This window comes from Lampris incognitus, chromosome 2 (assembly GCF_029633865.1).
Source record: "Lampris incognitus isolate fLamInc1 chromosome 2, fLamInc1.hap2, whole genome shotgun sequence".
Taxonomy (NCBI): Eukaryota; Metazoa; Chordata; class Actinopteri; order Lampriformes; family Lampridae; genus Lampris; species Lampris incognitus.
The window spans coordinates 77669600-77684757 of NC_079212.1; the positions used below are offsets into that span (position 1 = coordinate 77669600).

A 15158-nucleotide genomic window follows, 5' to 3' on the forward strand; every position below is an offset into this window, starting at 1 on the left:
TGAGTGGAATAACAATATAGATGTAGGAAAAATCACATTAGCAGCTGATGAATATCAATATAGATGTAGGAAAAATCACATTAGCAGCTGATGAGTGCATGACGCATGAAACAAGTTTGTACTGCTATGTATTGTTTTTTTTCCTACACATATATATGTAGCCTCAATACTCCCTTCTTACACTTTTCAAATCTTTGCTTTCAAAAGCATATCACAAAAACACACAAGCATTTCTTTTGTTTTAACAATCTATTTCTGCAAGGACCATTTCTTGTCACGAGGGCAGCATGATAAATAATGCAAGACATAACGTACTAACAAATGCAGCCCCCCCTCCCCCCACACACAAACCAGATGGTTCACCTCTTGGAGTTTATCATAATGAAGAAGCTGTATCCATGGTGCAAGATGACATATGTACATTACTTGCCTTGACATTCACTTCAAAAGCCTTTATCTGTGGTGAAACCACAGTACACCACACTTCTGCACATAGAAAATAATGGCAAATAAAGGTAAAAACTGACAAAGAGGAAACAAGAAGGGACAGATTTAGCACTGTATCGTCACTGCCGAGTGGAGAGGGTTGAAGGCTTGATTTTGAAGACGGAGATGTGAAGATGGGAGGCAATCTGATTGCAAACACTGACACAGTAACGAGCTAAATCACAAAAGGAAATTACCTGTGGGGACAAAAATGACAGTTAAATTTTAGGTTAAAAAGTTTAAAAAAAAAATTAAAAAAAGCAAACTTTACCAGGCAACAGAAAAGTAAATTTCATGTTCACAAGTATTCAAACTTTGACAGAGAATTGTAATAAAGCAAATGAAATTATCAATAACCGCTGAGAGAAATTCCTGTACTTATTGTCATAAAAATCAGTATAGAGGTGATGTAAAACTCATACTTCTGAAAACATGGAAGACAACCATATACATGCAGGACATAATTATTCATTTTGTGTTCAGAGGCCACCATAAGGAGAGGTAATCACATAATATAAGGATGTACTTTCTGTCAAAGACTGATTTATGGTTTTGCCCTTTTGAACCTTGCCCGCCCTCACCTTTCCCCGGACATACCCATCCCCACCTTCATCCCCTGGAAATGCCCCCTCACCCCCTTCATCTGCCAAAGATGCCTCCCACCCCACCCCCTCCATCCCCTTGAAATGCCCCTACCCCTTCCATCCCCTTGAAGAGCCCCCACCCCCTCCATCCCCTTGAAATGCTCCTACCCCCTTCCCCTGTCGCTTTCTCCCATCCTGCCCCCTGGTTCACCACCAAACTCTGCATCATGAAGGCCACTGGTCGTTGACTGGAGAGGCTCTATAAAAGGTCTGGCCTCACTGTCCACATCGAGGCCTTTAAAGATCATGTGAAGACCTATAAAAAAACTCTCCTCCAGGTCAAAATGCATTACTACTCCACTATTATTGGCAACCAGCAAAATCACCCTAGAATGCTGTTCTCCACCATCAACCAACTACTTGATGCCCCCTGCCCTTCAGGTGCCCCTGACCTCTGCACCAAGTTCCCGGATTTCTTCCAGGCCAAAGTGGATTCTATCCACCAGCAGCATCTGGTATCTGCTCCTTCCCCCCTGCATGCACCTCAGTTGCAGGTTGTTGCTTCCCCTGCTGTGAGCCTACCTAAGTGCTGCCTCTCCTCTTTCTCCCCTGTGGATGTTCTTCAAGTTGCTAAGTGGGTCACCATGGCCAAGGCTTCCACCGCTTCCCTGGACTCCGTGCCCATCGTCTTGGTCAAGGCATGTTTACCTACCCTGAGCCCCCTTAATTGTGGACATTATCAACTCCTTTTTGGAATCTGTCATGGCACCCTCCAGCTTCAATATGACCACAGCCACCCCCATCCTCAAAAAGCCAGGCCTGGACCCAAATGACCTCACTAACTACTGGCCGATCTTAAACTTTCCATTTCTCAGTAAAATCCTGGAAAGAGTAGTTGCTGCTTAACTTCATCAGCACATGTCCAACCATGAGTTCTATGAACCCCTCCAATCTAGCTTCAGAGCACACCAAAGCACGGAGACTGCCCTTATCAAAATCATCAATGACCTCCTCATTGCTGCTGATTCCGGCCACATCAGTATTATCATCCTCCTGGACCTCTCTGCAGCCTTTGACACTGTTTCCCACACCATTCTCCTCAACCGCTTATCTGAATACCTAGGCCTCACTGGTGTAGCTCTTTCCTGGTTCCTGTTATATCTTATCAACAGGAAAACGTTTGTCACCATCGGAGACTCCAGTTCCACCGTAGTCCCAGTCAACCAAGGCATGGCACAAGGCTCCATGCTTGGACCCCTCCTCTTTATCATCTAAATGCTCCCCCTTGGTCAGATCATCCGCCACCACAGTTTAAGTTTCCATTGCTATGCTGATGACACACGACTTTATGTCAGCACTACTCCATCCTCTCAGTTCCCACCACAGTCCCTTGTTAACTGCCTTCACCAAATAATAATACTCTGGATGTCATCAAATCCACTCAAGCTAAATACCAATAAGACCGAGCTCATGGTTGTGGCTTCCAAAGCGCTGCTCCAGAAGGTTGGAGATCTTCTCCTCACCATGCATGCCTGCTCCATCTGCCCATCCCCAGAAGTCCGCAAACTTGGTGTTATTCTGGACTCCACCCTCTCATTCCCGTCATACATTAAATCTGTCACGAAATCTGCTTTCTTTCACCTCAAAAAGCATCTCCAGACTCTGGCCATTACCCTCTGACTCCGTGGAAGAGACCCTCATCCATGTCTTCCTCATCTCCCGTCTGGATTATTGCAATAGAGTCTTGTCTGGGTTACCAAGCAAAGCCCTATACAGGCTACAGTACTCGCACCAAGCCCTGGCAACACATCACTCCCACCCTTTTCCAACTTCACAGGCTCCTGGTCAAATCCCGCATTTCTTATAAAAGCCTCCTCCTCACCTATAAAGATCTCCATGCCCATACCCCCCAGTACCTACCAGACCTCCTCAATCCCTATATTCTGCCCTGGAATCTGCGGTCCGTAGACACGGGCCTGCTTTCTATCCCCCACACCAGCCTGCAGACTTTTAGGAATAGAGCCTTTAGTGTGGCAGCCCCCACCCTTTGGAGCTCTATTCAAGCAGAGATCCACAACGCTGTTTCTTTGGACAATTTTAAAAGACTACTGAAAACCTACCTTTTTACTAAGGCCTATGGTCTGTAGTCTTTTGATTTTTGCTTAACTTTTTTTTCTTACCTAATGTAAAGCCTCCTCATGTTCCTTGAAAGGCGTTATACTAAACTAAGGTGTTGTTGCAATCACAGCATTGTAAGATGGAGATAGATGTACTCCTCTCCCCCCTCAGTTCAGGGATGGTTGTTCCCTGTTCAAACCAGCCTCCCTATAATCTCTATCAAGGATGTGCACATCTCATCCTTGAAAAAGCGGCTACTGGCCTGTAGATGGGATTACACTGTGGAGTCCTGACCTAACAAGGTAGCTCTCTATGTGGTGTCACTTAGATGAGTGGTGAAACATTTTTCTCATTAGATGTAGTGTCTCGCCAAACTGATTCAACTTTCTGGGATTTTCTTACCAGGGTTTTTGAGCATGCATCAAAGATACTGACAATAATCTGCTATTGCAAACCCCACAAAAATCAGAGAGAGATTTATCCTTAATCATTCCATGTGCTCCAAAGAAAGCGTGGCATTTCAGGTCGAGTAGTCTGCATTTGAAAACCCAAGATCAAAAAGGGGAACAACACGACTAATGTGCATTATCTGAAACATTTCTTGACTCTGAATACTGGGTCTGTGATAGTGCCTGGAAAACAGCCCCCTGTATTTTCACAGAACCTGGCAGTTACATGGGAGGACGCAAGGAAAAAAGCCATAAAATCAATAGTAAATTAGGTGTTAGTGGTAAATCAGGTGTTAATGGTGTTTAAGGTTTGTTTAGGGGTCGTAGATGAGGACCGTGTTGGTGTGTGTGTGGGGGGGGGGGGGCTGGGTGTTTTGGCCTACGTATTTAGGACAAGTCAAAAAGATCATGGTCCATTGAGGAGAACAACCTTCTCGCATCCATCCATCCCATATTTTTACCCTTCAAAAGGTCCAAGCCATAAATCAGTCCTTGACAAAAAAAATATATACTTATACTATTGTAATTTGTCCTGTACCAAAATCTGATACTGAAAAAGTGATAGAGCCCCAATATCAGCAGTGAAATTAGTCCTCCTGCACAGTTGCTGTGCCTGGACTGACTGCCCCAGACATATTTAGGTATAGGAGAGAAAATGTAAAAATATTACATCAAATTTCTATTTTTTTCTTTATTTTTTACCTGTTTTTCTCCTCAGTTGAATCTGGCCAATTACCCCACTCTTCCGAGCCATCCTGGTTGCTGCTCCACCCCCTCTACCGAACCGGGGAGGGCTGCAGACTACCACATGTCTCCTCCGATACATGTGGAGTCACCAGCCACTTCTTTTCACCTGACAAGTGTGGAGTTTCACCAGGGGGACGTAGCACATGGGAGGATTATGCTATTCCCCCAAGTCCCCCTCCGCCCTGAACAGACACCCCGACTGCCCAGAGGAGGCACTAGTGCAGCAACCAGGACACACACCCATATCCAGCTTCTCACCCGCAGACACGGCCAATTGTGTCTGTAGAGACGCCCAACCAAGCAGGAAGTAACAGGGGGATTCAAACTGGTCATCCCCGTGTTGGTAGGCAACAGAATAGACTGCCAAGCTACCCGGGCGCCCTTATATCAGAATTCTAGTAAATAACCTGCAATGGTTTTAGAATACAGTCAAGAGATTTGCCTCTAGATGTAAATCTAACTTCAAGACAAAATCTGAGCCAGGGTTGCCTTGCACTTCCTCCTAAAAAGCACCTCTTGAGTAACGTTCAGCCGTCGTTGCACCCTGTTCTGACAAGACTTTCTTTAGCGCTCAACACTTTTACATCATTCTGAGTAATGTTCAGCTGTCCTGGCTTCCTGTTCTGACCAGACTTTCTTTAGTGCTCAACACTTTTACATCATTCTGAGTAATGTTCAGCTGTCCTGGCTTCCTGTTCTGGCAAGACTTTCTTTAGTGCTCAACACTTTCACATCATTCCGAGTAATGTTCAGCTGTCCTGGCTTCCTGTTCTGACAAGACTTTCTTTAGTGCTGAACACTTTCACATCATTCTTAGTAATGTTCAGCTGTCCTGGCTTCCTGCTCTGACGAGACTTTCGTTAGTGCTCAACACTTTTACATCATTCTGTGTAATGTTCAGCTGTCCTGGCATCCTGTTCTGACAAGACTTTCTTTAGTGCTCAACACTTTCAAATCATTCTGAGTAATGTTCAGCTGTCCTGGCATCCTGTTCTGACAAGACTTTCTTTAGTGCTGAACACTTTCACGTCATTCTTAGTAATGTTCAGCTGTACTGGCTTCCTGCTCTGACGAGACTTTCGTTAGTGCTCAACACCTTCACATCATTCTGAGTAATGTTCAGCTGTCCTGGCATCCTGTTCTGACAAGACTTTCTTTAGTGCTCAACACTTTCAAATCATTCTGAGTAATGTTCAGCTGTCCTGGCATCCTGTTCTGACCAGACTTTCTTTAGTGCTCAACACTTTTACATCATTCTCAGTAATGTTCAGCTGTCCTGGCTTCCTGTTCTGGCAAGACTTTCTTTAGTGCTCAACACTTTCACATCATTCTGTGTAATGTTCAGCTGTCCTGGCATCCTGTTCTGACAAGACTTTCTTTAGTGCTCAACACTTTCAAATCATTCTGAGTAATGTTCAGCTGTCCTGGCATCCTGTTCTGACCAGACTTTCTTTAGTGCTCAACATTTTTACATCATTCTGAGTAATGTTCAGCTGTCCTGGCATCCTGTTCTGACAAGACTTTCTTTAGCGCTCAACACTTTTACATCATTCTGAGTAATGTTCAGCTGTCCTGGCTTCCTGTTCTGACCAGACTTTCTTTAGTGCTCAACACTTTTACATCATTCTGAGTAATGTTCAGCTGTCCTGGCTTCCTGTTCTGGCAAAACTTTCTTTAGTGCTCAACACTTTCACATCATTCCGAGTAATGTTCAGCTGTACTGGCTTCCTGTTCTGACAAGACTTTCTTTAGTGCTGAACACTTTCACATCATTCTTAGTAATGTTCAGCTGTCCTGGCTTCCTGCTCTGACGAGACTTTCGTTAGTGCTCAACACTTTTACATCATTCTGTGTAATGTTCAGCTGTCCTGGCATCCTGTTCTGACAAGACTTTCTGTAGTGCTCAACACTTTCAAATCATTCTGAGTAATGTTCAGCTGTCCTGGCATCCTGTTCTGACAAGACTTTCTTTAGTGCTCATCACTTTTACATCATTCTGAGTAATGTTCAGCTGTCCTGGCATCCTGTTCTGACAAGACTTTCTTTGGTGCTCAACACTTTCAAATCATTCTGAGTGATGTTCAGCTGTCCTGGCTTCCTGTTCTGGCAAGACTTTCTTTAGTGCTCAACACTTTTACATCATTCTGAGTAATGTTCAGCTGTCCTGGCATCATGTTCTGAAAAGACTTTCTTTAGTGCTGAACACTTTCACGTCATTCTGAGTAATGTTCAGCTGTCCTGGCATCCTGTTCTGACAAGACTTTATTTAGTGCTCATCACTTTTACATCATTCTGAGTAATGTTCAGCTGTCCTGGCATCCTGTTCTGACAAGACTTTCTTTGGTGCTCAACACTTTCAAATCATTCTGAGTAATGTTCAGCTGTCCTGGCTTCCTGTTCTGGCAAGACTTTCTTTAGTGCTCAACACTTTCAAATCATTCTGAGTAATGTTCAGCTGTCCTGGCATCCTGTTCTGACAAGACTTTCTTTAGTGCTCATCACTTTTACATCATTCTGAGTAATGTTCAGCTGTCCTGGCATCCTGTTCTGACAAGACTTTCTTTAGTGCTCATCACTTTTACATCATTCTGAGTAATGTTCAGCTGTCCTGGCATCATGTTCTGAAAAGATTTTCTTTAGTGCTCAACACTTTCACATCATTCTGAGTAATGTTCAGCTGTCCTGGCTTCCTGTTCTGACAAGACTTTCTTTAGTGCTGAACACTTTCACGTCATTCTTAGTAATGTTCAGCTGTACTGGCTTCCTGCTCTGACGAGACTTTCGTTAGTGCTCAACACCTTCACATCATTCTGAGTAATGTTCAGCTGTCCTGGCATCCTGTTCTGACAAGACTTTCTTTAGTGCTCAACACTTTCAAATCATTCTGAGTAATGTTCAGCTGTCCTGGCATCCTGTTCTGACCAGACTTTCTTTAGTGCTCAACATTTTTACATCATTCTGAGTGATGTTCAGCTGTCCTGGCATCCTGTTCTGACAAGACTTTCTTTAGCGCTCAACACTTTTACATCATTCTGAGTAATGTTCAGCTGTCCTGGCATCCTGTTCTGACCAGACTTTCTTTAGTGCTCAACACTTTTACATCATTCTGAGTAATGTTCAGCTGTCCTGGCTTCCTGTTCTGGCAAGACTTTCTTTAGTGCTCAACACTTTCACATCATTCCGAGTAATGTTCAGCTGTACTGGCTTCCTGTTCTGACAAGACTTTCTTTAGTGCTGAACACTTTCACATCATTCTTAGTAATGTTCAGCTGTCCTGGCATCCTGCTCTGACGAGACTTTCGTTAGTGCTCAACACTTTTACATCATTCTGTGTAATGTTCAGCTGTCCTGGCATCCTGTTCTGACAAGACTTTCTGTAGTGCTCAACACTTTCAAATCATTCTGAGTAATGTTCAGCTGTCCTGGCATCCTGTTCTGACAAGACTTTCTTTAGTGCTCATCACTTTTACATCATTCTGAGTAATGTTCAGCTGTCCTGGCATCCTGTTCTGACAAGACTTTCTTTGGTGCTCAACACTTTCAAATCATTCTGAGTAATGTTCAGCTGTCCTGGCTTCCTGTTCTGGCAAGACTTTCTTTAGTGCTCAACACTTTTACATCATTCTGAGTAATGTTCAGCTGTCCTGGCATCATGTTCTGAAAAGATTTTCTTTAGTACTCAACACTATTACATCATTCTGAGTACTGTTCAGCTGTCCTGGCTTCCTGTTCTGACAAGACTTTCTTTAGTGCTCAACACTTTGAAATCATTCTGAGTAATGTTCAGCTGTCCTGGCATCCTGTTCTGACCAGACTTTCTTTAGTGCTCAACACTTTTACATCATTCTGAGTAATGTTCAGCTGTCCTGGCATCCTGTTCTGACAAGACTTTCTTTAGTGCTCATCACTTTTACATCATTCTGAGTAATGTTCAGCTGTCCTGGCATCCTGTTCTGACAAGATTTTCTTTGGTGCTGAACACTTTCACGTCATTCTTAGTAATGTTCAGCTGTACTGGCTTCCTGCTCTGACGAGACTTTCGTTAGTGCTCAACACCTTCACATAATTCTGAGTAATGTTCAGCTGTCCTGGCATCCTGTTCTGACAAGACTTTCTTTAGTGCTCAACACTTTCAAATCATTCTGAGTAATGTTCAGCTGTCCTGGCATCCTGTTCTGACAAGACTTTCTTTAGTGCTCATCACTTTTACATCATTCTGAGTAATGTTCAGCTGTCCTGGCATCCTGTTCTGACAAGACTTTCTTTGGTGCTCAACACTTTCAAATCATTCTGAGTAATGTTCAGCTGTCCTGGCTTCCTGTTCTGGCAAGACTTTCTTTAGTGCTCAACACTTTTACATCATTCTGAGTAATGTTCAGCTGTCCTGGCATCATGTTCTGAAAAGATTTTCTTTAGTACTCAACACTATTACATCATTCTGAGTACTGTTCAGCTGTCCTGGCTTCCTGTTCTGACAAGACTTTCTTTAGTGCTCAACACTTTGAAATCATTCTGAGTAATGTTCAGCTGTCCTGGCATCCTGTTCTGACCAGACTTTCTTTAGTGCTCAACACTTTTACATCATTCTGAGTAATGTTCAGCTGTCCTGGCATCCTGTTCTGACAAGACTTTCTTTAGTGCTCATCACTTTTACATCATTCTGAGTAATGTTCAGCTGTCCTGGCATCCTGTTCTGACAAGATTTTCTTTGGTGCTGAACACTTTCACGTCATTCTTAGTAATGTTCAGCTGTACTGGCTTCCTGCTCTGACGAGACTTTCGTTAGTGCTCAACACCTTCACATAATTCTGAGTAATGTTCAGCTGTCCTGGCATCCTGTTCTGACAAGACTTTCTTTAGTGCTCAACACTTTCAAATCATTCTGAGTAATGTTCAGCTGCCCTGGCATCCTGTTCTGACAAGACTTTCTTTAGTGCTCAACACTTTTACATCATTCTCAGTAATGTTCAGCTGTCCTGGCATCCTGTTCTGACAAGACTTTATTTAGTGCTCATCACTTTTACATCATGCTGAGTAACGTTCAGCTGTCCTGGCATCCTGTTCTGACAAGACTTTCTTTGGTGCTCAACACTTTCAAATCATTCTGAGTAATGTTCAGCTGTCCTGGCATCCTGTTCTGACCAGACTTTCTTTAGTGCTCAACATTTTTACATCATTCTGATTAATGTTCAGCTGTCCTGGCATCCTGTTCTGACAAGACTTTATTTAGTGCTCATCACTTTTACATCATTCTGAGTAATGTTCAGCTGTCCTGGCATCCTGTTCTGACAAGACTTTCTTTTGTGCTCAACACTTTTACATCATTCTTAGTAATGTTCAGCTGTCCTGGCATCCTGTTCTCACAAGACTTTATTTAGTGCTCAACACTTTGAAATCATTCTGAGTAATGTTCAGCTGTCCTGGCATCCTGTTCTGACAAGACTTTCTTTAGTGCTCAACACTTTCACATCATTCTGAGTAATGTTCAGCTGTCCTGGCATCCTGTTCTGACAAGACTTTAGTGCTCAACACTTTTACATCATTCTTAGTAATGTTCAGCTGTCCTGGCATCCTGTTCTCACAAGACTTTATTTAGTGCTCAACACTTTGAAATCATTCTGAGTAATGTTCAACTGTCCTGGCATCCTGTTCTGACAAGACTTTCTTTAGTGCTCAAAACTTTCACATCATTCTGAGTAATGTTCAGCTGTCCTGGCATCCTGTTCTGACAAGACTTTCTTTAGTGCTCAACACTTTCACATCATTCTGAGAAATGTTCAGCTGTCCTGGCATCCTGTTCTGACAAGACTTTCTTTAGTGCTCAACATATACATAATTTTGTAAACTAGCTAGCTGTTTACAAAATGGCTTAAATGTGATAGTGTATGTAGATCGTATTTGCACCGTAATCATTTAGTAAGGGCCTCAGTTCAGAGGATGTGTTTACTGTATTGCATAGTCCCCGAAGAAGTCTGTGTGTGTGTCTGTGTTTGTGTGTGTGCGTGTGTGGGAAATTAAGATGTGCACGCACAATTTCGATTGTATGCTACAGCTAATAGACGTTTGTTACTGCTACAATTACAAGACATGGAACAAAACTTAGCGTGCAAGCACCGCCTGTCTCTAAACATCTACAGCTGCAAAGGCGTATGTCGCTGTTCATCCACAACACATCCCGGTATACAGGCCAACTCTGAGATGCTCTTCATCTAGAACACATCCCAGTGTACAGGCCAACTTCACGTTGCTTTTCATCCCGAACACATCCCAGTGTACAGGCCAACTCTGAGTCGCTCTTTATCCAGGACACATCCCAGTGTACAGGCCAACTCTGAGTCGCTCTTTATTCAGGACACATCCCAGTGTACAGGCCAATTTCATGTTGCATTTCATCCAGAACACATCCCAGTGTACAGGCCAACTCTGAGTCGCTCTTTATCCAGAACACATCCCAGAGTACAGGCCAACTCTGTGTCGCTGTTAATCCACAACACATCCCAGTATTCAGGCCAACTCTGAGTCGCTCTTCATCCAGAACACATCCCAGTGTACCGGCCAACTCTGAGTCGCTCTTTATCCAGAACACATCCCAGTGTATAGGGCCAACTCTGGGTTGCTCTTCAGTCAGAACACATCCCACTGTATAGGCCAACTCTGAGTCACTCTTTATCCAGAACAAATCCCAGAGTACAGGCCAATTTCACGTTGCTTTTCATCCAGAACACATCCCAGTGTACAGGCCAACTCTGAGTCGCTCTTTATCCAGAACACATCCCATTGTATAGACCAACTCTGGCTTGCTCTTCATCCAGAACACATCCCATTGTATAGGCCAACTCTGAGTCGCTCTTTATCCAGAACACATCCCAATGTACAGGCCCACTCTGCCTCGCTGTTCATCCAGAACACACCCCAGAGTACAGGCAAACTCCGTGTCGTTCTTCATCCAGAACACATCCCAGAGTACAGGACAACTCTGAGTTGCTCTTCATCCAGAACACATCCTAATGCACAAGCCAACTCCGCCTCGCTGTTCATCCAGAACACATCCCAGAGTACAGGCAAAAACTCCGTGTCGTTCTTAATCCAGAACACATCCCAGAGTACAGGCCAACTCTGAGTTGCTTTTCATCCAGAACACATCCTAATGTAAAGGCCAACTCTGAGTCGTTCTTTATCCAGAACACATCCCAGAGTACAGGCCAATTTCACGTTGCTCTCCATCCAGAACACATCCCAGTGTACAGGCCAACTCTGAGTTGCTCTTCATCCAGAACACATCCCAGAGTACAGGCCACTCTGAGTCGTTCTTTATCCAGAACACATCCCAGAGTACAGGCCAACTCTGAGTTGTTCTTTATCCAGAACACATCCCAGTGTATAGGCCAACTCTGGGTTGCTCTTCATCCAGAACACATCCTAATGTACAAGCCAACTCAATGTTGCTATTCATCCAGAACACATCCCATTGTATAGGCCAACTCTGAGTCTCTCTTTATCCAGAACAAATCCAAGTGTACAGGCCAACTCTGGGTCGCTCTTTATCCAGAACACACCCTAATGTACAAGCCAACTCCGCCTCGCTGTTTATCCAGAACACATCCCAGAGTACAGGCCAACTCTGAGTTGCTCTTCATCCAGAACACATCCCAGAGTACAGGCCAACTCTGAGTTGCTCTTCATCCAGAACACATCCCAGTTTACCGGCCAACTCTGAGTCGCTCTTTATCCAGAACACATCCCAGAGTACAGGCCAACTCTGTGTCGCTGTTAATCCACAACACATCCCAGTATTCAGGCCAACTCTGAGTCGCTCTTCATCCAGAACACATCCCAGTGTACCGGCCAACTCTGAGTCGCTCTTTATCCAGAACACATCCCAGTGTATAGGGCCAACTCTGGGTTGCTCTTCAGTCAGAACACATCCCACTGTATAGGCCAACTCTGAGTCGCTCTTTATCCAGAACACATCCCAGAGTACAGGCCAATTTCACGTTGCTTTTCATCCAGAACACATCCCAGTGTACAGGCCAACTCTGAGTCGCTCTTTATCCAGAACACATCCCATTGTATAGACCAACTCTGGCTTGCTCTTCATCCAGAACACATCCCATTGTATAGGCCAACTCTGAGTCACTCTTTATCCAGAACACATCCCAATGTACAGGCCCACTCCGCCTCGCTGTTCATCCAGAACACACCCCAGAGTACAGGCAAACTCCGTGTCGTTCTTCATCCAGAACACATCCCAGAGTACAGGACAACTCTGAGTTGCTCTTCATCCAGAACACATCCTAATGCACAAGCCAACTCCGCCTCGCTGTTCATCCAGAACACATCCCAGAGTACAGGCAAAAACTCCGTGTCGTTCTTAATCCAGAACACATCCCAGAGTACAGGCCAACTCTGAGTTGCTTTTCATCCAGAACACATCCTAATGTACAGGCCAACTCTGAGTCGTTCTTTATCCAGAACACATCCCAGAGTACAGGCCAATTTCACGTTGCTCTCCATCCAGAACACATCCCAGTGTACAGGCCAACTCTGAGTTGCTCTTCATCCAGAACACATCCCAGAGTACAGGCCAACTCTGAGTCGTTCTTTATCCAGAACACATCCCAGAGTACAGGCCAACTCTGAGTTGTTCTTTATCCAGAACACATCCCAGTGTATAGGCCAACTCTGGGTTGCTCTTCATCCAGAACACATCCTAATGTACAAGCCAACTCAATGTTGCTTTTCATCCAGAACACATCCCATTGTATAGGCCAACTCTGAGTCTCTCTTTATCCAGAACAAATCCAAGTGTACAGGCCAACTCTGGGTCGCTCTTTATCCAGAACACACCCTAATGTACAAGCCAACTCCGCCTCACTGTTTATCCAGAACACATCCCAGAGTACAGGCCAACTCTGAGTTGCTCTTCATCCAGAACAAATCCCAGAGTACAGGCCAACTCTGGGTCGCTCTTTATCCAGATAACATCCTAATGTACAAGCCAACTCCGCCTCGCTGTTCATCCAGAACACATCCCAGGGTACAGGCAAACTCTGAGTCGCTCTTTATCTAGAACACATCCCACAGTAACGGCCAATTTCACGTTGCTTTCATCCAGACCACATCCCAGTTTACCGGCCAACTCTGAGTCGCTCTTTATCCAGAACAAATCCCAGTGTATAGGGCCAACTCTGGGTTGCTCTTCATCCAGAACACATCCCACTGTATACGCCAACTCTGAGTCGCTCTTTATCCAGAACACATCCCAGAGTAAAGGCCAATTTCACGTTGCTTTTCATCCAGAACACATCCCATTGTATAGGCCAACTCTGAGGCTCTCTTTATCCAGAACACATCCCAATGTACAGGCCAACTCTGGGTCGCTCTTTATCCAAAACACATCCTAATGTACAAGCCAACTCTGCCTCGCTGTTCATCCAGAACACACCCCAGAGTACAGGTAAACTCCGTGTCGTTCTTCATCCAGAACACATCCCAGAGTACAGGCCAACTCTGAGCAGCTCTTCATCCAGAACACATCCTAATGTACAAGCCAACTCCGCGTCGCTGTTCATCCAGAACACATCCCAGAGTACAGGCAAACTCCGTGTCGTTCTTCATCCAGAACACATCCCAGAGTACAGGCCAACTCTGAGTTGTTCTTCATCCAGAACACATCCCAGAGTACAGGCCAACTCTGGGTCGCTCTTTATCCAGATAACATCCTAATGTACAAGCCAACTCCGCCTCGCTGTTCATCCAGAACACATCCCAGGGTACAGGCAAACTCCATGTCGTTCCTCATCAAGAACACATCCCAGAGTACAGGCCAACTCTGATTTGCTCTTCATCCAGAACACATCCCAGAGTACAGGCCAACTCTGAGTCGCTCTTTATCCAGAACACATCCCAGAGTTAAGGCCAACTCTGAGTTGTTCTTTATCCAGAACACATCCCAGTGTATAGGCCAACTCTGGGTTGCTCTTCATCCAGAACATATCCTAGTGTACAAGCCAACTCAATGTTGCTTTTCATCCAGAACACATCCCATTGTATAGGCCAACTCTGAGTCTCTCTTTATCCAGAACAAATCCAAGTGTACAGGCCAACTCTGGGTCGCTCTTTATCCAGAACACATCCTAATGTACAAGCCAACTCCGCCTCGCTGTTTATCCAGAACACATCCCAGATTACAGGCCAACTCTGAGTTGCTCTTCATCCAGAACACATCCCAGAGTACAGGCCAACTCTGAGTCGCTCTTTATCCAGAACACATCCCAGTGTATAGGGCCAACTCTGGGTTGCTCTTCATCCAGAACACATCCCACTGTATAGGCCAACTCTGAGTCGCTCTTTATCCAGAACACATCCCAGAGTACAGGCCAATTTCACGTTGCTCTCCATCCAGAACACATCCCAGTGTACAGGCCAACTCCGTGTCGTTCTTCATGCAGAACACATCCCAGTATACAGGCCAACTCTGAGTCTCTCTTTATCTAGAACACATCCCAGATTACAAGCCAATTTCACGTTGCTTTCATCCAGAACACACCCCAGTGTACCGGCCAACTCTGAGTCGCTCTTTATCCAGAACACATCCCAGAGTACAGGCCAATTTCACGTTGCTCTCCATCCAGAACACATCCCAGTGTACAGGCCAACTCCGTGTCGTTCTTCATCCAGAACACATCCCAGAGTACAGGCCAACTCTGAGATACTCTTCATCCAGATCAAACCCTAGAGTACAGGCCAACTCTGAGATGCTCTATATCCAGAA

At 44.7% G+C, this 15158-nt stretch overlaps 1 protein-coding gene across 1 annotated transcript in view; it reads right to left on the reverse strand.

Annotated features, from left to right (window-relative positions):
* Positions 1 to 355: 355 nt before the first annotated feature.
* The window catches only part of cept1b (choline/ethanolamine phosphotransferase 1b), a 508560-nt gene continuing 493757 nt past the window's right edge, over positions 356 to 15158 (reverse strand). Inside the window, exon 10 of the mRNA XM_056274388.1 lies at positions 356 to 683. Within this exon, the coding sequence (XP_056130363.1) occupies positions 567 to 683 (117 nt within the window). The 3' untranslated portion in view covers positions 356 to 566. The remainder of the gene's footprint in view (positions 684 to 15158) is intronic.